The sequence below is a fragment of the Contarinia nasturtii genome, unplaced genomic scaffold, assembly GCF_009176525.2.
Source record: "Contarinia nasturtii isolate CC-2019 unplaced genomic scaffold, AAFC_CNas_1.1 Cnas_scaffold_745, whole genome shotgun sequence".
NCBI lineage: Eukaryota > Metazoa > Arthropoda > Insecta > Diptera > Cecidomyiidae > Contarinia > Contarinia nasturtii.
Genome location: NW_022198093.1, coordinates 887665 through 911684, shown reverse-complemented (window position 1 = coordinate 911684; position 24020 = coordinate 887665). Strand labels below are relative to the sequence as shown.

At 34.4% G+C, this 24020-nt stretch overlaps 1 protein-coding gene across 2 annotated transcripts; it reads right to left on the bottom strand.

The window, feature by feature from the left end:
- Positions 1–419: 419 nt before the first annotated feature.
- Positions 420–22281, bottom strand: LOC116341577 (fez family zinc finger protein erm-like). Of its 2 annotated transcripts, none has more exons than XM_031768723.1 (4): positions 21815–22281; positions 1791–2743; positions 1546–1679; positions 420–1407 (listed from the first exon to the last, which is right to left on the bottom strand). In XM_031768723.1, exons 2-4 carry the CDS (start codon positions 2729–2731, stop codon positions 878–880), a joined length of 1605 nt encoding a protein of 534 aa, XP_031624583.1. In that variant the 5' UTR covers positions 2732–2743; positions 21815–22281; the 3' UTR covers positions 420–877. The 2 variants fall into 2 exon arrangements, with proteins under 2 accessions (XP_031624583.1, XP_031624582.1); XM_031768722.1 differs by lacking the exon at positions 21815–22281 and adding an exon at positions 4415–4929.
- Between the last annotated feature and the right edge of the window lie 1739 nt (positions 22282–24020).

Here is a 24020-nt window from a genome sequence, read left to right as displayed (position 1 = left end):
CATAATTCATGGTTAGAGGCAGGCATAACTGTAAATCCGTACCCACATGTTAGTGATAAATAGTGCTCAACATTACCACTGAATTTATCCAAGTGTTGATTAATTGAACAGAAATTGCAAGTAATTGAGAGTGCTTATCGTATGTTTGAACTCCAAAAAGTTAAATTGAAGCCGATCTTACCAAACTTGTTTTGAAATCAAAATCAGCTGCTGAATTACAATGAAAAAGATTGCAAATTGGTTTTTCAATAAGTTTTGTATATATTTCTGGTAAAATCAATTGTACATTGTTTTGTCATTTTCATTTAAATTATTATATATATATATATTTTACTGTGTTTTTCCCCTTAATAATAATACAATAGAATTTTATGCTTATAATGACTGCGAGATAAACTCCAAATACAATTCATCTATTGATATAGTTTTTTTTTTTTGTGTTTTGCACTTACACACCTATGAATCCACTAGATTCATTTAAAAGAAAGAAGAAAAATAATTCACTAAATTGGATCAATTCATGTTTTCTTTCTTTTTATTCTCTTACAATTCTGGAGCTATCTACATGAGGTGAGAAAATGGTATTGCGCAATAAATGTGAAGCGAGAAAGAAAATGAGGAATTTATTTTTATGTGTACTTGAAACTATCTTAAAATCGAAAAATCCTCATTTTAAATATGAGAAAAATGAAAGTAAAATTCCTTTTCTATCAATGTGTTTTTCATGTAAATTTTTATATTGCACTGGAAAATTGAAATCAATCTAAATGTTTTTTTTTTCCTTTTACTCAAATGAACGAACAAAAAATACTATGCACATCCAAAATTTATTTTAATTCATCGACATATACTTTCCGTTATTTGTATAGTATCGATGTCAAAATACTTTGGCGATGAACGGAGCATTTGAATCGATTTTTTCATTGCCATTGATTTGGCCGGGAAGAATAAAAGGTGGCATTTGATAATCGGCATTTGGTGATCGAGGCCCATCGTTTGGCGACGATTGCATGTTGCCACGCATAATACTCGATGATCCGATTAGGTTTGTTGCCTGCCAAATTGATGAATGCTGTGAACTTTCAACGGTGACCGGTGGATTCGTTGTGGCTGATCGGGTGACCCGTTGCCGAAGCGCATGTTGACCCAAATGACTGGCAAACAATCGATTCCGCGACGAACCAGTTTCGGTATGGATCTTTCGGATGTGCTTTTTCAAATCAAAATTACGACAGAATCCTTTGAAGCATACGCTACAGGTGTACGGTTTCTTTTCGTTATGTGTATGCATGTGGAATGTTAAATTGTAAATTTGATGGAAAGCCTTGTTACAAATGTTACATTTATACGCCTTTTCACCGCTGTGCGTTAGCTTATGATTCTTATAGTTGCCCTTTTGGTGGAAACCTATTTTTGAATGAAACATAAAAAAAACACAAATAATTTTAGTTAAAAGGCAATCGAAAGAAGGAAATGGCATTTCTTCAAAAAGAAGAAGAAGAAGAAATGTTTTATTTGGCTCAAAGAAAGGAAATTTTGTCTCACCTTTGCCGCAGTATTCACATTTGTATGGCTTGTAGCCGTTGTGAATTCGAATGTGCGTATTTAGCGTTGATGAACGATTGAATGCTTTTCCGCATGTTTGGCATTTGTGCGGTTTGTCGGAGGTGTGAATAATTCTGTTTGAAGAAAATACATTAAATTAGTAAAAATCGATGGTTTACGTTTTTCTCTCTTTTTTTATATTTCGGAAGACGAAAATCTGTTGTAAAAAAGTAATAAAAACTTACTTATGACGGCATAGAGTTGACGCCTGACGAAAGCCTTTGCCGCAAATTTTGCAGATAAAAGGTCTTGCACCCGTATGAACCGGCATGTGACGCGTTAAATTATAATGGGCATTAAACACTTTGCCGCATTCCGGGCAAGCGAATGTTTTTTGTTTCTGATTGGCGGCATTTGAATTGGCGCTGGCACTTCCCGTTGATGATGGCGAATGATTTTTTGGTGGTGTAATATTGTTGCGTAGCGTTGGTAAATTGTTAGACGATGTCGGTGAAATGGGCGAAGGTGAGAGTTTTTCGTTTAGAATTGATTGTCGCATCGATTGTGATTGAAAATGTGAAATCGATGAGCTTAACGATCTAAGATCGAATGGTGGTTGCGCTGCATTAGCGCTAAGCAACGATGAAACGGCATTTGTGTGTTGTGTGAGGGCAGCATATTGGGCAGCAGCGCACATCAATTGACCCGGATAATAAAGTAATGGATATTGATTAATTAATTCCTGATGTCGGCTGCTCACAAAATGTTGTACTCTATCTTGAATACCGCCAATGGTCGATGGGATCGATGAAGATGCCGTCGATTTTGGTATATATTTTTTGAATGCTGAATCATAAGTGGTGGACGATGACATTGAAATGACTTCAACATCAGATGCTGAACTGGAGTCATCGTCGGCCATTGCATTACGAACTGTTGCACTGGACACTGGGCTGGACGATGATCGTTTTGAATCGGGTTCCATAATTTTTGCTATTGAAAATTTCAACGGCAATGATGTTCGTTGCTGCGATGGCTGTTGTGCCGATGTGTTCGATGGCGAAATTGTCATAATTGATGGCGATGATAGTGGTGAGGATGTTATTGAATGTGTACTATTTGCTGCTGTTTCCATAATTGGACTTTTCGACGTTAGTGGAACGCCTGATGGGCTACGTGGTTGCATACCAGATGAAATCTAAAATTAAACCGAAAAAACAACCAAAAAATTTAATATGCTGCGTTTTGTGTGACAAAAGAAATTTAAATCGAAAAAAAACCGAATAAAGGATGAAACGCAATCGCACCGCGGGACACAAAAATAATTATTGAAAAATTGAATTTAATCAGAAAGAGTGAAAAGAAATTTTGCATTATTTATGCATCGTATTCAATTGGAATTCATCGAAGTGTTATTAATTTGTTGTGATTTTTAAATGGGACATGGCACCACAAGGCGTATGCAAATTGATGTGAATTGACATAAGTTTTTTCAAATCAAAACAAATATTTCGCTTTCACTCTACGCTCAAACAAAAGGAAACAAAAAGCAATCGAGGGATTTTTAATACTCGCATCAATTCTATCACTCGTGAGCTCATTTTTAATAATAATGAAAAGAAAAACCTCAACACATAAAGTGAGACTCTTTTTTTTCGGTCCTGTGTGTAAGTGAAATTACCTCAAAATGTTTTCACACACAATAAAAAACAACAATGATATTGCATGCAAACAATTTTTTACAAGAGGAAAAAAAAATATGATGTAAGAAAACCGCGAAACCATTTAATTCATTCATTCATACGCCAAATGATTTGAATGAAGAAAAAAAACCCTTTTTCACTTTTGTACTTGAATTCTATTGTTCTTATTTTAACTTTTGTAAATCATCATACTTTTGCGATATCGACATTTGTTCTGCTTGTTTGCATTTTACACCCCAATAAATTAAAATCTTTTCACGGTCTTGTTGTGGATCGTTTTTGTTTCGCGCATCGAGTATTTCATTCATGTGTGTGATATTTTGATATAAATATGGTTTTTCAACGTGTTCGCACACAAAGACATTAATAAAAAAAAAACTGAAAATGTTTTGACTAAAAAAATGAAAAATATGGGGGCTTTATTGAAACAGATTGGCAGTGCTCAACGAGCTGGTAAACTGGAATAATTGAAGTCAATAGTGTCGAATACTTGTGTGGGGTGTATTAGTGTCTTTGGAAAATTGATCGGGATTTTTCAAGATCCATGAAGATTGGAATCTCTTCGCAAAATATCTTGTCCGACCAACTAACTATGTGAATTTTCATGAAAATCAGTCAACCTTAGTCGGTATGGTCGACTAATTTGAGGCAAAATTCAGCCAAAATAGGCTAAAGTAAATTAAAATTTCAATCGATTAAATTCAGCTGAAAAACCTCTAAAATTGTTATCTTGATCATTATTATCCCCAGTAGCGTTCTAATATACTGATTTTTATAAACTGCGGATAAACAACTGAGTTTTTTTCCACTCAAAAGGTAAAAATTTGATAATAAAATGTTACAAAAACATTTTGTTTTTAATTTCCTATGACGAACACACACTTCTTTTCAAATTCTTACGAACAAATGTTTACAGCCAGCAATGTGGGGTTTACATGTTTCATTCAATTATGATAATTCAATAAAATTCAATTCATTCGAATATGTTTTGCTGTAGCAATAAAAAAAAAGTTTTGAAAAAATATCGAAACGATGAAGCTCAAATTCAAATTACGTTTTTTTCGCTTAAATTTGCTCAAAAAGAAGATCAATCGAATTGATTACGAAAAATGACTATGATCAATTCGTCCGTTCTTAAAAATAGAATAATAAAAAAATTGACCTACAAAATAGACCATAACTGCGTCAAAGATCACCCGTTTGGTGAAAACTGGAATCGATTACTGCTGCAGTCACTGAATTTAAATCACCAAAAATTTCTCAAAATGCGAAATTTAAATGGCACGAAAAGTGTCTTTCGAAGAAAAAAAAACTTGTTTATTTATATCGTATTTAAAGAAAACTTAGAATTGAATCAACATATGATAAACACGCAAACGAGCAAATGAACTTTAATTTTTTTTTTTTTGGTAAAAAGTTTATTTTTCAATTACTATTTCACTTGAAAATGTGATTGTACATTCGTCGCTGAAACTCAACTATTGTTATCGTTGTTCGTTTATTTTATTTATCGGAGGGTCTAATTTACAAAAAAATATTTATTCGAGCGTTGTTGCACAAAAGCGTTCGTTCTCGTTGAGCATTCCAAATTGAAATGAAAAACCGTAAAAGGCGCATATTATCATCGACTACCGTTTCTGCTTTGCTCTGCTACTTCTCTGCTCAAACTGTGTGCATGTACATGTGTACTTGTCTACGAGCATTTGCCCCGTTCGCCGTTCTTATTGCTGAGAACCGAAAAATAGAGCAAAGGAAAACATATACGACCACTTTGCAGAACCGTACCAAACAATAAACCGAGCACACATTCGACAGTACTATACGCTTTAAGTACATACATATATGCACATCGATCCTGCTTTCGCACTGCCAACAAAAACTTCGAGTGTTTGTATCTCTCTCTCTCTCTTTTCGCTCTTTCTACTTCGCTCACTAACTACATCAACGGCAATGTTACAATGATGAGCTGATGCGCGTATTATGCCCGAGAAGCGCTGCTCTGTTCACAAAACCATCTTTCACATACATAAAAACTCACGTATATAATGTACACAGGCAATAGAGTTGATGTTTATTTCTGTGTGTGTGTGTGTGAACTGCTCGTTCTGTGCCAAAAAACGATATGATGTACAATATGAAAACGAACCACACTTGGAAAATGTTACCGCCCTCTTCTTTCTCTACAACTGACGATTTGATGATTCGTTACATTCGTATGTTGTTGTTAATTTTTTTTATTCGTTTTTTTCCATCGTCGATTTTTCGCGCACTGTCATCGCATCACATGACAATATCAATGGTGCAAAATACAAATCTAAGCAAATAAAATAAAATGTGCCATTTTTTTCTCATTATTTGCACATCTTTTGCCAAATACTCGGTGCTCATTGTGAGAAATTGAGAGACAGCACAAAAAATACAAGTAAAGAAGATGTACCATTTTATTTGAACGGTAAATTTATACTGTTACCCAATCGTTATTGCAAATGATTTCTGGTGTCTTATTTTTTGGACTTTTTTCCTATTGGGAAATTGAAAATGAATTGAATTGGTAATAATCTAAGCAATCGAAATGAATCTAGGACACATCGGTTTTTGGATAATGAATGAAAATACGTTTTTTTCTTCCTTTCTCTCTCTCTCTCTCTCTCTCTCTCTCTCTCTATCGGAATTAAAAAAAATATTTGAATTTTTTTTCCGTCAAAATGTGTTTGTCAACTTGAATGGTATAAACCATACATATGATCTGTTTGTACAACGGCACATCTCTCTTCCGCAAAATAGAACTCGGCCATTCAAAGAAGTTATACACCAAAAAGCGGTAAATAAGTAAGCGATTACAATGATCCATCTAATCCATAAATACCAAAGAAGAAAAATCTCTTATACACAAGTATAATGCTGTAATGCGTGTTATGATCACAAACAATGGCTGAACTTCTTGTTAATTTTAGTCAAAAGTGTGAAAATATTTACTCTCTTATTTGTACAAATAATATTGGTTTTTTTTGTTCAGTTCCGCATTGTTGAAGAACTCATTTACAAAAAAAAAAAAACCGAATAGAAAATTAATGCGTGTGTGCTACTGCATACAGCATAGGTAAATAAGCAAACAACCGTTTTGAATGGATCTTCTGTGAAAACGTACGCTTCACTCGTTCCATGAAATAAATTCACCGGTCAGGGTTCAATTTCTATTTTGGAGCTCAAGACGACGGTGCAGCTTGCAATTGCATCGTAATCATTATTTTTGTTTCTCATTTCAAGGAAAAACGTTCTAAAGAAAACCACAAGCAACACCAAAAATGGCAAAGAAGAAGTAAATATGCGGGTCGTGTAATTTTTAAATTACTTTCAACTGAAAACCACACTCGAATATTGATTCAACAAACAAATCGATCGTTATGAATTTGACAACAGAAAAATTGCACAAAACAGCAACACAATTTTTTTTTCCATCGTCGATGGTCCTTTTTCCCACTGACCCTTGCCACACATAAGCAGCATGAAAAAAAAAACCAGAAGCAAATTAGAGCTAAATTAAGATCGCCTCAATAAACCAATAAATTTTTCCGTTTTAGATCCATATCAAAGTTGTCGACAAATTGAATGGGAAAAAAAGACGATGAATGGACAAAAGGAAAAGAGGTTGGCAAAAGGAAATTGTTAGATATACACAATCAATGTGAATCAGATGTAACATTTAAAACGGTGGGCAGATAATCTCAATTTTAAAATTGTGAGAAACAATGAAAACGAACATAGTTCGTAACAAAGATAAACAAAACTCGTATGTTTTGACATGAACTAGTACGAGAAAGAAAAAACTCTCCGCTGGAATATATGTATGTGTAGTGCTGTGATTGCGAATGATTGAACGAAAAAGGAAAATCTCAATAATATCATAAATCGGCTTGTTTATAGTAACAACGGCAACAAACAGCTTGGTGAAACTCAAAAACAAAGTGGATGAAGAAAAGAAACAGTCGATCTAAATCCTTGCAAAACATCCATAATCCCATATTCATACACGCACCGATGTTTCGATTCTATTTTATCTCTCTTCGTCTCCCTCGCTTCTCTTTCTTTTTCGCATTATTTTGGTCGCAATTTTTCGATGTTTTACAACAAAATAACATCTAATTCAACAAAAAAAAAAAATGTATGAAGTGAAAAAGAGAAATTTTGTTCCAATTTTTTTTCGGTGCTGTGCACATTGATCGCAATGCTCTGGTAAAAAAAATCTAACTGCTGCGATTGAGTGTGTTTGTCGGTGTGTAATCTTTTAAACCTTTGAATAGGAACTCAAGCCTATTGACATATTATGTAGGTAGATGAATGACTGCATGGGAATGGCTTGGCAAATTATCGTGTTATTGAGTTTGCTTTTCGTTTTAACAAAAGAAGAAAAAAAAAAAAGAGAAAAACAACACTGACCAACAACATACTACACCAGTATCGATCGCTTCTTATGGATTGATACAGTTTGGACACGAAAATTAGATAGAGATAGAGATGACATTTCCAAGCATGCATATGTAGTGTTCTTGTAGAGATAAATCTGGTCAATTATAGATAAATAACTCTTCTGCTCTGTTACGGCTAAAGGATAATATGGACAATCTGCTTATGAGAAACATTTTCAATACTCACAAAGCCAAATGACATTGTTCACAAAACAATTGCATCGCATTGTTTCGGGTGTTTGGGCAAAACAATCGCTTCAATTGTTGATCAAAAATGATGCCACATATCAATGCCATCGCCTTAATCGATTCAACCCGTTTTTGTATCGATGCAAACCGGTTCGTCAATGTTATATTTCATATTCTGTCATGTGGCAATGAGATTCGGTCAATGTGGATTGCAATCCACTTCGAAAAGAGTCAGTGTTACATAATTAAATGTAACTAAATGAATGACTCGCAAACCAAGCCGGAAAACTATTGACAACAATCACTGCCTAATATGTAATTCAGGAGTTGGAATTGTAATTCGTTCGTGGAATTGACAATTGTCCCTCTATTCAAGTCACTTAAAGGATTTCGTCCATATATTGAAAAACAAAATTACGTTATATTATCTCGCTGTCATCGGATGGGATTCATTAGGTTCGGTAACAATTTTTTTTTCTTCTTCGTGTTGAAAAGATTCAATGCAATAAGCGACCTCCTGCGCAGGACAATGCGGTTTAAGGCAGTGCTTTGATACAATTGTTTAAATAGTTTTAAGTATTATTGCATATTGAAAACGTATGAATGCAGCCGTTCTCTCTCTCTCTCTCTCTCTCTCTTTCTTTGAATTTGTGTTCCGATTTTTCTTTCTTCTCCGTCGGCAAATTGTGTTCAAAGCAAAAAAAAAAAGAATGAAAAGAATGAAATTGCAATTGCGGGGGTTGAGCTCAGTGTAATTAGTGTAAATGAACGGTAATGTGCAAAATATTTACGAGATTTAGGTTAATTTAGATCAAAATCGGCTTTTTCGATGTGCCTGGAGACATTGAATTGTCGGATTTGGTTCGTTTTGTCAATTGTCTTCGCCTCCTCCCTCTCTATCTTTACGTCAATTGCATTCATATCTCTCTGTGCACATCATACAATGCACATTCCGCCCAAACAATAATCGTTTGTCGCAAATTCCATTTTTTTATGTGGATCACGACATCGATTTATCCTCAGTTTTTTGTCTCTCTATGTCATTTGGTGCGGAAAGCGATTTACTAATACAAAAACCGATTACCGATGCACCAAATCTGATCCTCGACTTTGCATTAGGAAGAAAAGAGCTGGAGTTGAACCCGCATAATGGAAAACCTCTCAATTGATTCAGTTGAATGCATTCGCGCTTCCAATTAAACGTTTTATTCGATTTAAATTACAAAAAAAAAAAACACATGAAATTACATTGACGAATGAATTGCTACGTAGTAGTTTGGTAATCGTTGTATGTGGCAGCCAGTTGACATGTTCATTTTGATTCTGTATCGACAATAGAACAAATTGTATTCGAATATGTCGACACTGAGCTTCATTGAATTTTCGGCTTTTAATTTGAGGTCTGCCAAAGACATTTGCGCGCACACCAAACCGATCAAACAAACAAAACGAGAAAAGATGATGATGAAGAAAAAAACACACGAATTTGAATAGAAACAGTTTCTTTCTTCTTCCATTCAAGAAATATTTCGATATTCAATTGGAAATGTGTTTTATGGCATCAATAGGCGAACACACATTTCAAATTGAAATAAAGGGCAAGTATAAGTAATCTGAAAATCAAACGGTGTGTGACTCACACAGACGGTGAGTTTCTTCATTATGTGACTCGATTTGCCGTTAAATGTCGACGAAATAAAGCGCACTTATAATTAGGATTTCGTTTGATTTTCGGTGGGTCGTGTAATTGTTGTGTGTGTCACATAATTGTAGTGGGCTTAAATCAAAAGAACATTGCCACGAGCCAACATGTCAATGAACGTTGAATTTAAAATCTATATATGATTTAAAATTGCTAAAAATATTTTCATGTAATTTGATCCACAGAGAGACGACTTAATAAAATAGCAATTGACGTCTGTAAAATGTTCTTTCGTACCATCTAGGCAAAAGACAGAAGGCCCGACGAAATGATCAACCACACAAACACAATGCCAAATAAATATATTCGATAAATGGATGCGAAAGAGAGATGCAAAAACAAATTCTAAAAACGAGTCCTTTGAATTGTTCAATCGAAAAACGGATACGAAGCACGCGTCGTCGCGTCTTGGCAATTCTTCATTGTGTCAAATAAACAATTGGTCGATCGACGAGAAGCACTACAACAAATGCATAATTTTTTTTTTCGTTGGTACTCTCAATACTTCATTCGCTTTATTCCTTTCTTTCTCTCTCTCTCTCTCTCTCTTTTATTCTCAATCTCCGTTCGCTATCGAATCATAATAACAATAATCATTGCCGTGAAAACGTGTGCAATAAAATAAATATCAATGTGCACGGCACATGCATGCAGCATACCATATCGGTACAGCAACGACAGCAGCAGAAGCATTGAACAAAAAGCAACGCTTCCGGTTGGGAATATAATCATAAAGGACACGTTTAAAAGAAGGAGCCAAATAGGCAGTCAAATAAAAATAGTGTAGTCAAGGTAAGCATTTTTGCCCAGTAAATGACACATCGAACCGTTCTACATGGCTGTTAAATGCATACTTTTAAAACTTTGGATTTTCATATTTGAATGTATCCCGTTCTGGGTATAAGTGCTCTCTCTCTCTCTCTCTCTCTCTCTCTCTTTTTCCATATTCTTTTGAATCGCATACAACCTTATAATTATTTATAATTATTTTATCATCGAGCAAAATCAGCGCTCGTCAAACCGGTGTGTGACGTTTTTGTGAGTGTGCACATCAAGTTTTGATTCAAACACGGTTTTTTGTTGTTGTTTTTGTCGAAATTGGTATCGTTTCTATTACAATGCCAAATAAAAGAGAACAAGAAATAAATGGACGAAAGAGAAAGAAGAGGAAAAACGGATCAAATCGCATAAAATTTGTTGAAAATGCAGTTTTTTTTGCTTGTCAATATAAACGGTAGTAGAGTTACGCACAACATTACCTTTGATGCGGTGGGGTGTGTCAGATGTCTTTTGATTTTCTTGTGTTAATGTTAAGTTTTGAATTCACGACGCTCGAGTGTGATAGTGCTACGACCTTTTAATGCAATTTCAATTGGATTCGATTCTTTTTTTTCTCTTCATTTCGTATTCCGTTCGTCTCAATCTGCACAGCTGACTTTCGAAACAGACAAAAGTACTTTCAATGCTAGTTACCAAATATAAAAAACCTACCGTATCAAAGAAATCATTAAGATGGAATAGCGCACGAGTAGTTGACTGGCTGCTTCAAGCGCCAGCTGAATCATTCATGTAGTTTTGTTGTGTGTATGTTTTTTTCTACTTTTCGTCGTCTCGCTATTGTCAAAAAGTTTCTTGATTATACGGTTTTATTGTATCTTGAGACGTGTGCGTGCGCTTGCGGATGTCCTTGCTCTTGTAACCGTGAATTAACATTCGCAAATGTACGATATGCTTTTTTTTTCGGCATGATAATAGTCCAAGTTGAATTCCATCACAGGGGCGATAGTACACATTCAAATTCTAGCTGAATTTACATTTTTTCATTCACCATCGCCAGATGTGTGTCAAATAAGATACACTTTTTACGTCCGGTTGGTTCTTTTAGTTGTTAACTATGAAACCATTTTTCGTATAGAGACAAAAAAAATTGTTTTGTGATATCTGCATCGCATTTCACCGCTTATCTTCACATCGGAAAAGAGTCTGAAATGGTACCATCGATTTTGATGTTTGTCACGCTCTGATTCCTGCCTGTAATATGCCTACCGCTGATTAAACATTAAAAAATTGTTTTATGCTCCTTGAATTCGATCGATAAAAAAACGCGCCACCACTTTTGAAGCGAAATTCATCATTATCTACTTTGAGCCTTTTTATGCATGTTATGCCACAGATTAGGCAATTTTATGTGAACAATTTTAAGTTGATCGTCAGACGGAATCATTTATATTGTTTCATCGTCTTTTTGCCACACAAAAATTGATATGTCACGAAATGCCATTGAGGCACACACACAGCATGTGATATGATAATGTTATCAATAAAAACGAAAACACAAAGCTTCTCGCTCAAATAAAGGGTGCTATCAACGTAAAATGATCGGCTGTAGTATATGGTAAAAGCCAAAACAAATGGCTGCTATTAAAATGCCCATTGTGCATGTTAAGTGCGCTTTTAAACTCCACATTCGCCGAACACGTCCTGATTCGAAACCATGCAATGACAATGGAGACTCTTTTTTTTCACCTTCAAAGTAAATACTTTTTCTTGTGGTGACGATTAAAAAATGAGCAGAGATCTTAGAATTTTGATAAGCGGCAAGCGGATTGAATAAATCGTTGATTTAGTACTTATAGCATATGACGTAAATAACGAGCAATTGCACATTAATTTATGCTGAACTAAACGCTAAATGAAAAGGAAAACATTATATTATACGGTGTATGTGTAATGTGCGAAGGGGTGATAGGGGGTGTTTACCCCTCCTGAGCTTTGGAAAAAATCGGGGTTTTTAACGAAAAAAAGACCTGGGAGTTTTTTTGGTCGTCAATGTTATAAATGAAGTTGTGAAAATGACCCCCCTCTGAAAATCTGAGCTCTCACATTACTGGTGTAATATATTCAGCAGGAAATAGACAAAGTAAATCACGATTTTTTATGAGCATTCTCAAAACAAAATTCCGTCTCACCCGTCTCCAGCTGATTGTGAAAATGATCCAGTTTTCAGTATATTTTATGAAAAGTGAAAAGTGTTTGAACTAGCCCAGTTGCTTTTAGTAGCGTATGACCATTTATGCTATAGAAAAATGTCCAATGGATTGATTATTATGGATGTTTGAGTCGATTGCGTCTCTATTGAATAGTCATAAATGTGTAATTGGCTACGAGAGGCATTGAAACTGTAAATAACAATATTGTTTACATTCAATAAATTAATTCAATACCCACCAACAACTTTATTATCCGACACCACTCTCTGTCTGTTTCTCTCTCAATAGATGTATACTAGTTCAAAGGGATACGCAACCCCAATTCAAATACATGCATGCACGTTTGTTGTACCACACGTTTTTAACCGTTTTTTTTGACGTCGTACTTGAAATATAGTGGAAAATATTTTCGTTCCCTTTTTTTACGGTGTTCTTTTACGCCCTTTGCTTTCGCATAAACATATTGAACATATTCGGCTCGTCGGAAGAGTAAAACGGTGGCGTTTGTTTTGCGTAATCGTAAATTACATGCACAGACCAAATAAGACTGACATTTATTACATTGTTGGCCACGAAGGGTGTTGAATAATCATTTAGAAGTAATTCTTATTTGCATGGCAAAAAATACCAAAGCCAAATGCTATTGTTAAAATGTTTTTTTTTTTTTATTCTGGTTTGTACAAACTTTCAATTGATGTGGCACAAATATCATCATTTCAATATAATCAACTGAACAAATAATCGAATTCAATTCAAAACTGAAGCGAAAAATAGTACAAGTAACGGAGAGATAGAGTTAGTATTCCAGTGCTAACAAAGCGATAAGGCGGATAGAATCGACGGCGGGTGTCGAAGGACCTTCAACAACCCAAAAACGGATAGGTATTACGCATTTTCTTTGATTTAGTATAATAATGTTTAGTGGTTGATACCAACATGCAAAACAGTGGTAAAAGCCGAATTGTGTATTTGCTCAAATGGCGAAAAGAGATCAAGAGTGCGTCAAATGTTCAAAGGTTTCTCCATGCACACTTTATTTGGTTACAATTGCGCCACAAAATACATCATGAAAACAAAAAAATGGTTGTGTTTTGAATTTTGTCGTGTGAGAGGCGCTCACAAATGTCTCAATGTGATGCGACCTTTTTGTCGATGATAATTACTATTTACATTACGACTTTTCACAAAGATCGAAACCATTCCATTGTTACACAGTCGTAGGCTTTCGGTTTTATCGAATATCTTACATTCAATGGCTTCCGTCTTCCCATTCACTTCAATTTTATCAATTTCATTCAATCGAACATTTTTCATTTATTCCACCCGAACTGATGTGAATTTAGCTTTCAATTTCGGCATTTTTTTTTTGTTTACCCACTATGCACATGACATACTTACTGAATGAAAGTGAAAGAATAAAAAGAAAACTACAATTTCTCAATGTCTTTTGTTCTTTGCTCTAACAAATTCAATTCAAAGACTCTTTCACTCTCTTTCATCGAGAAATTTGAAAATTAACAAATTTTAAGAATCCACTTGAGATGTGAATGAAAAGAGACGCTATTACAGAGTTGGTCTCTTCATCAAACGAAGAAAGTGACTCGATGCGAAGGAAGAAAAAAATTGTGGAAAAAATTTAGTTTTCATCAAACTTTACATTTCAACGAAATCAAGAAGAAATGACGGCGAAAACCAATTGAAAGTGCAATTACTAAGCAATAAGAGAGACTGAAACACACACACGGCTCTTTGATATGGCTGATAAATGAGACGCGTCAAATGAAAAATGCATGCTAAAGTACATACTGTCGGCTTGACGAGCATCCATTTGGAATTCTTATAAAAGCAACAGCCACTTAGACATGTTCATTTCGATAAAAATAGAAAGAAAAAGGTAAACATTATTCATTCCCTTTGGCCACTTTTTTCTCTCCATCACTCGCTCTCTCTCTCTCTCTCTTTCTCTTCGCCATGCACAAATTATTAATTCCCTTTGCGAATATGTTCGTTATGCGACAACATTTTGATTTGCTTTTTATTGTTCGGAGCTCAAGCATCTGAGCGAAAGAGCTCGAAAAAAATACAACACAATATTCGTTCAACAAGAGCTAAACAAATATCATCGGGCTCATTTCCAAATGTTATATACGCATCGTTTCAATTTATTAAATATGTTTACACGGATTTTTATCCATTGTTTTGCTGTTTACATTTTTGCATTGCGAATTTCTGAAAATGATGTGTGTACATTTGTAAGAATGCGGCGTTCACTTATGTCAAATACGAAATAGAGACGACAATTAAAGGAGCAAGACTTTTTGTCATGAATCATGATCAAAGTGGTTTGAGCGACGCAAATCTCTACATGTTTGATTTGACGGCTTGCACTTTCGGTTGTTGTTGTTGCCGGTACGACCGTGCTAAAGGATTTTCATAAGTGGCGGCTGTGTGTCAGAATGTGCATATAAATAACGAAAACTCTAGTTGATAATTTGGCCGCTGGCACACTTTTCGCATTGTGTGCACGAACAATAGCACAATCAAATTGCTTGTACATTTGCTTGTTTCGTTCAAATAAAAAAATCGCCGAACGAAAAACCACGTCCATTCTTTCGAATGGATGCTTTTTTCTTCGAACGAAAACTCGCAAGTCAAAACCAGTTTGTTTATCGTTTTCTTCGTTTCATTTTTTTAATATCCAACTTTGTTTGCACAACTTTTTTTTTCGATGGATAAAAAAAAACAGAAAGACTGAAAATCTAAATTTACATTTGACAGAATAACGAATTTATAATATTTTTTTGTAAATTTATTTTTAGACACGGCTTTTACTTTCTATCATTTTTGTGACTCCGTTACCTGTGTTTGAATGAAGAGCAAACGTGACGGAATCGATATTGAAAAAGTCGATTGGCCACATTTATATTAAATATGACGGTGTTATCATGGTATTTATGGCTTATGCATAACGACCGGAAATGAGAGTTTGATTGAGCTTCGCAAAATGTAACATCATCGAATCGGAATTGGTTGATTATGCATGAGACACAATTGAAATCGTTAAATCTCTAAAATGTTGTAAGTGTTTGCATTTCGATTGTTTATTCGATGTGAATTTACTGTTGGCGTACAATCATAAATAATAAGGCACACGATTCCAACATTGACTTGAAGCGATTAGCGTTGAAAATACATTGCAGTGGAATGGGCGTCGAAACCGGTAGCAATAATAACAACAATAAAATGTTATTTACATGATGATCAGTGTGGAACGTGTGTCGTAACGTCGTTCGATTCGACCCGATTAGCAATAAAGTAATCGACAAATTACGTAGTGTGTATGTGTGTTTGGATGGTTTCCTTTAACAACATCTCTTTCATTGCTCTCGCTATCATCGCGGAACGAAAAACGTTCGTCAAATTGGATTGAGGCGACCATAAGTTGACACCAAACAAGACATATTTGTTTGCAACCGAAGAAATAAGGCGACCAACAAAAGAAGGGAGCAACACGACAAAATAAAACAAATCAAATGGGCGACCACATTCGCATGTCTTATTTTCGTTTAAATGGTTTGTTTCCTGTTATTTTAATGATCTATATTTTAAGCTATTGCAGTTCGCAAAGGCGACCGAGGAGTGATAAGTATCTATTTAAATAAACGGAACTCAGAAAACAATAACATAAGACGTAGATTGTCATATAATACTGTGTAACAAGCAGTGAGCAAGTGAATGGCAAACATTGAATGCCATATGGCTTCCTCATTCAAACAAGACATTTTTCGTTCCAATTTCGAAAGGAACTCTTGAATGGTATGCCACTTAGATTGAGATACTTAATCGATGAGACATCCAAAATAAAACGTGAAATGTGACCAGAATATCGAAAAGACCTTCGTATTAAATTATTATTATTTCATCCAATGAGGAAATGTCATCGTTCGTCTCAACGACACGAACCACAAAGAGAAAAATGAATCATTTATTCTGTTGTAAGCGCATCTTGAACCAGTTAAATTGAATATTGATTGTGTGTTGGAGTGATGAGGGGTGTTTTTCCCATCGTCACACCAAAACTAAATCGGGTGCCAATTGTCAACCACAACTATGTAATTTTCATGTTTTCATGTTTGACATGAATACAATGATGAGCATCTTGACAACAACGGCGATAGAATGTGTGAAAGAGTGATAATGACATATTTAGCTCAATAATAAGGGGGCGTCAAAGCAAAAGATTAATCATAATCGCACTTTTCGGCTTTTGGTTTTTGGCTTTTTCAATTTTCCACTTCATAAAAATGGAAATGAAGCACGACATCGCTAATTTGCGACAGCACAAACTATCGAAAAACGCATGCACAATGCTCGAGTACATACATGCTAATTTTAAATCAGATAGGCAGTCGACTTACTTCCGAACGCACGAGCCGAAAGAAAAAAAATTTCACACACACACACGCAAGCCTTTCACGAGCCAGAATTTTAAAGAAGAAGAATAAACATATCAAAATAATGAAAAAACCCACGCAAATATACACACAAGCAAAACCGAGTGTGTGTAAACAAATAAAACGATTTATAAAGTATTTAAATTTTAATCCTTCTTGTCTCTTGTCAAATTTGGTGCGTGTGCGTAAAACAGCAGGGTGGGAATTTTTCACTCGTTGAATTCATTTCATTTTCGCTTCGCTTTGACAAAATTCTCTCTTTTTTTCACTCGATTTCTCGGTTCGTTTATAATCCGAAAAGGATGTTTTTGATTACATCTTTATCTCATCAAAATGCTCTCTTTTCAATGGCACTCTCGTGCCGAACCAAAAAGATGAAATTAAAATAAAACTCCTAAATAGTTTTAAAATCGTCAATGGATAATGCCAGGAGCGAGTTGAAAAAAAAAAAAAAAAAAAAAAAACAGAATAAACAAATAACGACCGAGTTAAAAAACGCAATGACATCAATGAAATCGCAATTGTCGCAAATGGGATGACGCGTGTACGTATTTTTTCATCATTTTGTTCAAAACAAATTCACCGTGGAATTTTGACGATAAGATGGAATACCATGCATTTTTCACAAGCACAAATCGATCTAGCGATGAAAAAAAAATTTATGATGCAATCCAAATAATACGATTAGACATAAGCTTACTCCATTTCAACGCGTAAATGTTCATCGTCGAATTCTCCACATTTTTCACAAAATAAAATTTAAAGAAAATAGAATATTGTTTGTTAGTAATAAATTCAACGCAACAAATGAAAAACACCTCACAAATATGTCGATCACATTGACACAAATACCCGTTTTTTTGTGTGCAAAAGTTGCCATATAATCCACGACCAAACCGAAGATATATATTCGATTTTTGCAAAATATTTACTCAATTTTAACGTAATAAATGTCAACAAGTCACTATGGTGCCAGTTAATCGCAAGGTTATTCAATGTTTATCTACTGCGTATAAAAATTGGCGGTATTTTTTAGCAACTTTTCTACTTGCCAAAACATATGAGAAACTTAGAAGAAGAAACACAAAATAATCAAACGATTTGATGGATGTACTGAATGTTCATTTGATTCACAACGTGACGGGGCAAACCATAGCGCATGATGTTGAGCAATCACTAGAACTTCCTATTCGAAGTTTGTAATTTTGTTCCGTTATATATAAACAATTCGCGGTTAGGGGTCGCATTAGATTACAGCCTTGAGCGGAAATTGGCCATTCCATTGTGCAAATTTTCTAATTCATTTCACTCGACATTTCTATCAATAAAATTGCGGAAAATGATGATTTCTCTCTCAATCGAATACGTTGTACGTTCTTCAAATAAAAGAAATTCCTGCTATCTTTCCTTTTGAACGCCTTGTTATACCGAACATTTCTCACCAAAAAGCGAAACCCACTTATACGTGCACACATACACACACATGGCATACCTACTCTCTGAGGTTGTAACGTTCGTTGTTTCCCAATATTTATGAAGTAATCACAGTGGGTTGGACCATTTGCTTTTTTATTCGTTTGTTTTCCCGTGTCTGGTCCTTTGTTAGCACCATAGTCTAACTGCAACATTTTACATGTTTAAAAGTGGAACATGCACGTCAAAAATCTCGATGTGTATTTAACGTGAACAATGAAGAATAAATAAGCATGAAAATAGGTGGTAGTTTTTAATGCAGTTGCCGTGTGTATATGTGCTTTGATGGGAACTGGTTTTCGATGCTCAACAAATCGTTCAAACGAATGTTTCGCTTACCGTTCATTGCATCCATTTTTGTTACTCGTCAAATGATCGTCGAAGAGTTTTTTTTGTGACTCAACAAAGGGAAAGAGAGAGAGGGAGAGAGAGATTGAATGAAAAAAGGCAACAGTTTACAGTTGGCTCATATGTTTTTTCGCCGTTGTTCATATTTCGCCTTTCAAATTAAGAGTGCGACATGCTGTTCAAGTTCATATCGACAGCATGGTGTAAAATAGAGCGAAAAAAATCAACGAACAATAGGAGTCGCAAAACTATTTAAAACATTCAATGTTTGGTCTTTTTTCCGGCTTTAATCAAGATGCATTTGCGAATTACGGCAATGGCTACAAGCCACCGCAACCGAAAACACACATATGCTCTACTTCAAACTTCAACATCATTATGGTGCACGAATTGGAACAGATTTGCTCAGTTTTTGATGGCTGCATCGACAAAATATAGAATAAATGAAGCATTCAAAACGCACACAAACAACAACAACAACACTTACATTAGGGAACAATATGCGGCATATCCAGCTGCACACCATTCACAAAAGCCAAACTACAAACATCGACTGCATAATTGTGAATTCGTGAAACTACATGTACTCTCGGTAATTATTGCGATAATTATTATGCGCATCTAAACGAAGCCGAAAAATGCATTTTTTTCATCTTGAGTTTTCGTTTGTGTCGCTGGTAGTAGTTGTAAACATTCGGAAAATCAATGTCGTCCAAATCTCAGTGCCCGTTTGGTGTTTGAGAATGCATTTTTTTGTTGAATTGAATGGTAGAAACAATGAGACAACTATGGAACTATGACTTAAGTTACATTGAATTCAATGCAACGGCAAAGTCATTGTTAGCTCTGGCACGGGCTACCGGCATAACAGACAAACATATGTAAAATAGTTATAACACTTATGCCATTCGCATCAGTAGACCGAAAACTCTTTGAAGTTCTTTGAATTGTTATTCAAATTGTAGCTATTTGGTCAACCGCCATTGAATTTAAAATTTTATTTGTTTAAAATGTTGATCGAATTATTTGTTTGTTTTTTTTTGTCTTTCACTTTTTTCTCTTTACACAAAGTGGAGGTGTTTAACTTACATCGTTTCAATGTAATCGCACGAAGAGCGCATGACAAGCTAATCAAATATTGGACCAGTTTGGATGTGGACAAAAAAAACTTGAGTTCGATCTAAAATTCAACACGAAATTCAGAGAAGGCAAAAGTAATTCGAAATCCAATGGTAAACGAAACGCATCAAAACATCACATTTCATAAGTATTATCATATTTATCGAAGGTAAACACAATATATTCGATCATCAAAAAATGATGGAGCAAAGAGAGAGAGAAAGGCAAACAGAGAATTAAAACGTAACAAGTTATATATTGAACTAAATAAACAAAATTTGATCATAAAATTACTAGGAGTACCGTATGAAGCGCCACTGAATTTTTTTTTTCATCGAAATTGAATTTTATTTGTTGTTTCTATCCAAATCATGCGTTTGAACGGGAGAGTGAAAAATACTTGGAAATTAAGCATATTCATGAAATGTAACGGATATTTGGTCGGAAATTTGTCGCCGATCATATTTTTCAGATGAAAATTTCCCAAACTCTATTTGAATTTATGCAAATGAAATACGAAAAAAAAAAAATTAATAAGAACGATATCACTTCCACGTTGACTGTCGCTCATCATTTTCAATATTAAAACTGCGCAGTTCTTTGAATTTTGTTTTTCTCGCTTTCATCTTTGATCTAACGTTTTTGATGAAAACAACATTCTGCATTTGTGCACTTTGTACCTGATCTAACATACGCAATCATCGGAATGCTCATAGGGTAGATAATGACGTTTGTAAAATGATCATCGTTTCGTTGAAGTGTGATTCACGGCGTATGAATATATTTGAATTTCACAGATGTTCACTGAATACTATTTTATATTTTTTCATATAAATTTTACAAAACAGTGTGTTTTGATCGAATTTATCAATGTTCTATTCCAGATACAACAACAAAAAACACGGCTCTCTTTTTTTTACATGATATTCATAACGGTTTTTATTTTTAAACACCGTATTTCCATACAAGAAATTTACATGAAAATATCAAGAATTTGACAGTGAAACGTTTCAGCATCAATGTGCCCCCCACAAATGGTTTAGATTCGACAAGGAAACGAACACAAACGTTAATTATGCATTCGATTGGGAAAATATATCATTTTCAAACATAAAATGTGTAGACGATATAATTGTTTAGATACAAATGGCGCATTTTGTTCTTTCATTGCTACACAGAGAGAAGAAATGTGGTATTTTTAATTCAATTTTGGTAGATTTAATATAAAATCAACCAACATCGAATTAAATTTACCATTTTTGACATCTCTGAGGCATATTTTTCAAAAGAGACTATTTGTTGAATAAGTTTTACCAATTGCTTCATTACATTCACCAAATTCATGGGTCATCTGTGGTTTCGAAAAGTTGGTAAATGTAATGAAGCACTTTTGAAAAATTTGCCTCAGAGATGTCAAAAATGGTAAATTTAATTCGTTGTTGGTTGATTTTATATTAAATCTACCAAAATTGAATTAAAAATACCACATTTTTTCTTATTGTGTGCTCAAAGTTTTTCTCTAAAGTGTTTCTTTAGAAATATTCGCATTATAAGGAAAAACCAGCAAATTCTCAATAAAAAAAAACTCCAAGCTTAATTTCAAAAATTGTAATGACTTCAGTTAGTCAAAATTACGCAAAACCATTTAAAAATACCGATGGCTAGACACAGCAAATTAAAAATTCCACTTAAAACTTGTTTCAACTTGGATCTATTATTCGCGAAATAAATGTGACCAAAAACCACAATTCCATATAACTTAAGTGTATCAAATCGACAAAAGAATAAGATGAAGAAAAAAAAAACAATAGAATACAACACTTACGTAAATTGTCTACTGACTCTCCCTGTCTGTATATCAAAAACAGCTATGTCCACGATATCACAATCTTATACATCAAAAGTGTGTGGTTTTTTTTGTAATTTTTATTAAAATATTTGTGATTAATTCAAGCAAATTCACGTTTTTATTATAATTCACATATGCAGCTTTTCTTCAAATCCAAAGGGTTGTTACTCAAAAAAGAAGAGTGTGAATTCACTCTTAAAATAGCCAATGGTATTCATCGATTGTTCATTTAAAATTTAATGTGCATTGTTCAACTGTCTTTGACTGGGTTTAATTGGTGAAAATGGTATTGTTAAACCCGAAGAAAAAACAAACTGGTCACTGAAAAGCTTGACAAAGTCAATGGTATAGAGCGAGAAAAAAGCACGTCGTTATTCTGCTTCTTCACAATATCAAATGACAAACGCACAAAATGGCAACAAACTGATGATTCGAAATGAGCACATCGACTGTGCCCGTCACCGGATTCCTTTTTTTTCGGTTCACCTTTTATGTATTTACATGAAAATGTGTACGGGTATCCTTGTTACAAAAGGAAAATAACAATGACAATAAAGCAGCGAAAAATCATATATATATAAAAATATATCACACACGGACACAACGATGAACTAAAAGTGTACAAACGTAAGTGGAAATAAAATGAAGAGAGTGCGATTTGATCGGCAGCGAAAAAGTTCAGATGCGACACGAGCTACTACAATACGACAGCGAAATTCACCACCGTTATGAAAAAATGCATACCGAGAGGCAGCAGCAACAAAAAAGTGGGTAAGTATATAGAACACGCACACACCAATACTAAAAACCATGATCAAACATCGTCTTATGTACATTTTGATCCGAGCAAATGTTTCAACCACATTATGTTACTCCTCTTCGGCTGGATATAAAAACGCATGCTTAGCTTTTTTTATTTTCAATAAACGTGTGCGTATATTGTACGTTTGCCTGCCCGAATTTATTATTCCAATTTTAAACAGACGATGAATTAAATCGATTTTTTTTTATTCTTTTGCATGCACAAAAATAATACACAACATTGTTTTCGTGCTACTCAAATGTATAAGCGAGTCATTAAATACGAACCAATCAAATCGGCCAGTTTATTGATTGAGCATTGTGAAGAATCGTTTTGCATGTAAACCCATATTAATTATATCTAGATTTTGATACAAAAAAAAGATATATTCATGCGCAGCAAAGCAGAGAGATAAAAAAAATTGTCCATGGGTAAACACTTTTAAATTTAGGGTATATGTTTGCAAGTGGGTTACATGTCATATTTGAACAGCTCAATCATCGGTTCCACTGATGGTATGTGTGTGTTTCTATTTGCTTTTTAATATGACGCTCATTCATTTTTATTGTTTCGTTTTAATTTGTGCGAAAGATAAATGTTGTGCCGTGAGAAATGCCCAAATAAGTTGAAAAAAAGAATTGCCTCCACAGCAAACATCGCAGCCGCGGAACTTCTTAAATATTTTAATTGTTGCATTTCAATTATGGATCATCAATGTTGCGATGTTGTTCAATATATGTTGAATATATTTACTTTTTGTTCGTTTCTTGTTCGTGAGAGCGAAGTGAATTACGCAATACCGGCTCGGCACACATTCAAAGGATGGATTTAAAGTTAACAACAATAAAAAAATACTCTCACAGATCTAAAAGTAAATACTGCATTGAAAAACGGTCGAAATTGTGAGCCGCATCTACATGTATATGCCTACTAAAATAAGGTCCGCCCACTTTTTTTCCATTGTATGGTTTCACACGTACATATTTCAACAGCGACAACAACATGCATGTACTATGAATAGAAGCCTACAGAAGCCTTTAGTACTATTCACAATGCTCATGGATGTGTGTTTTCATGCCACTCTAACTTTCATGTCTTTTGTTTGCCATTCGGTGTCTCACTGTGTGTGTGTGTTTCTTTTTCTTTTCGTGTTGCTTATTTTATAATTCAAATAACTCGAAGAACGTCAGAACATTCTTCTACATCACAATAAATATAATGCTCAAACACAGAGAATTTTTTCATTAAATAATCGCAAATGGTTTTTCAGATAGAAATAATTTGACGTAATAAGCTTTACTATGGAATTTCATGACGAAAATTATCGTGTAAATAAATAAATGAGAAAAAAACCTCGTGTTTTGACGTTAAAACAAAACA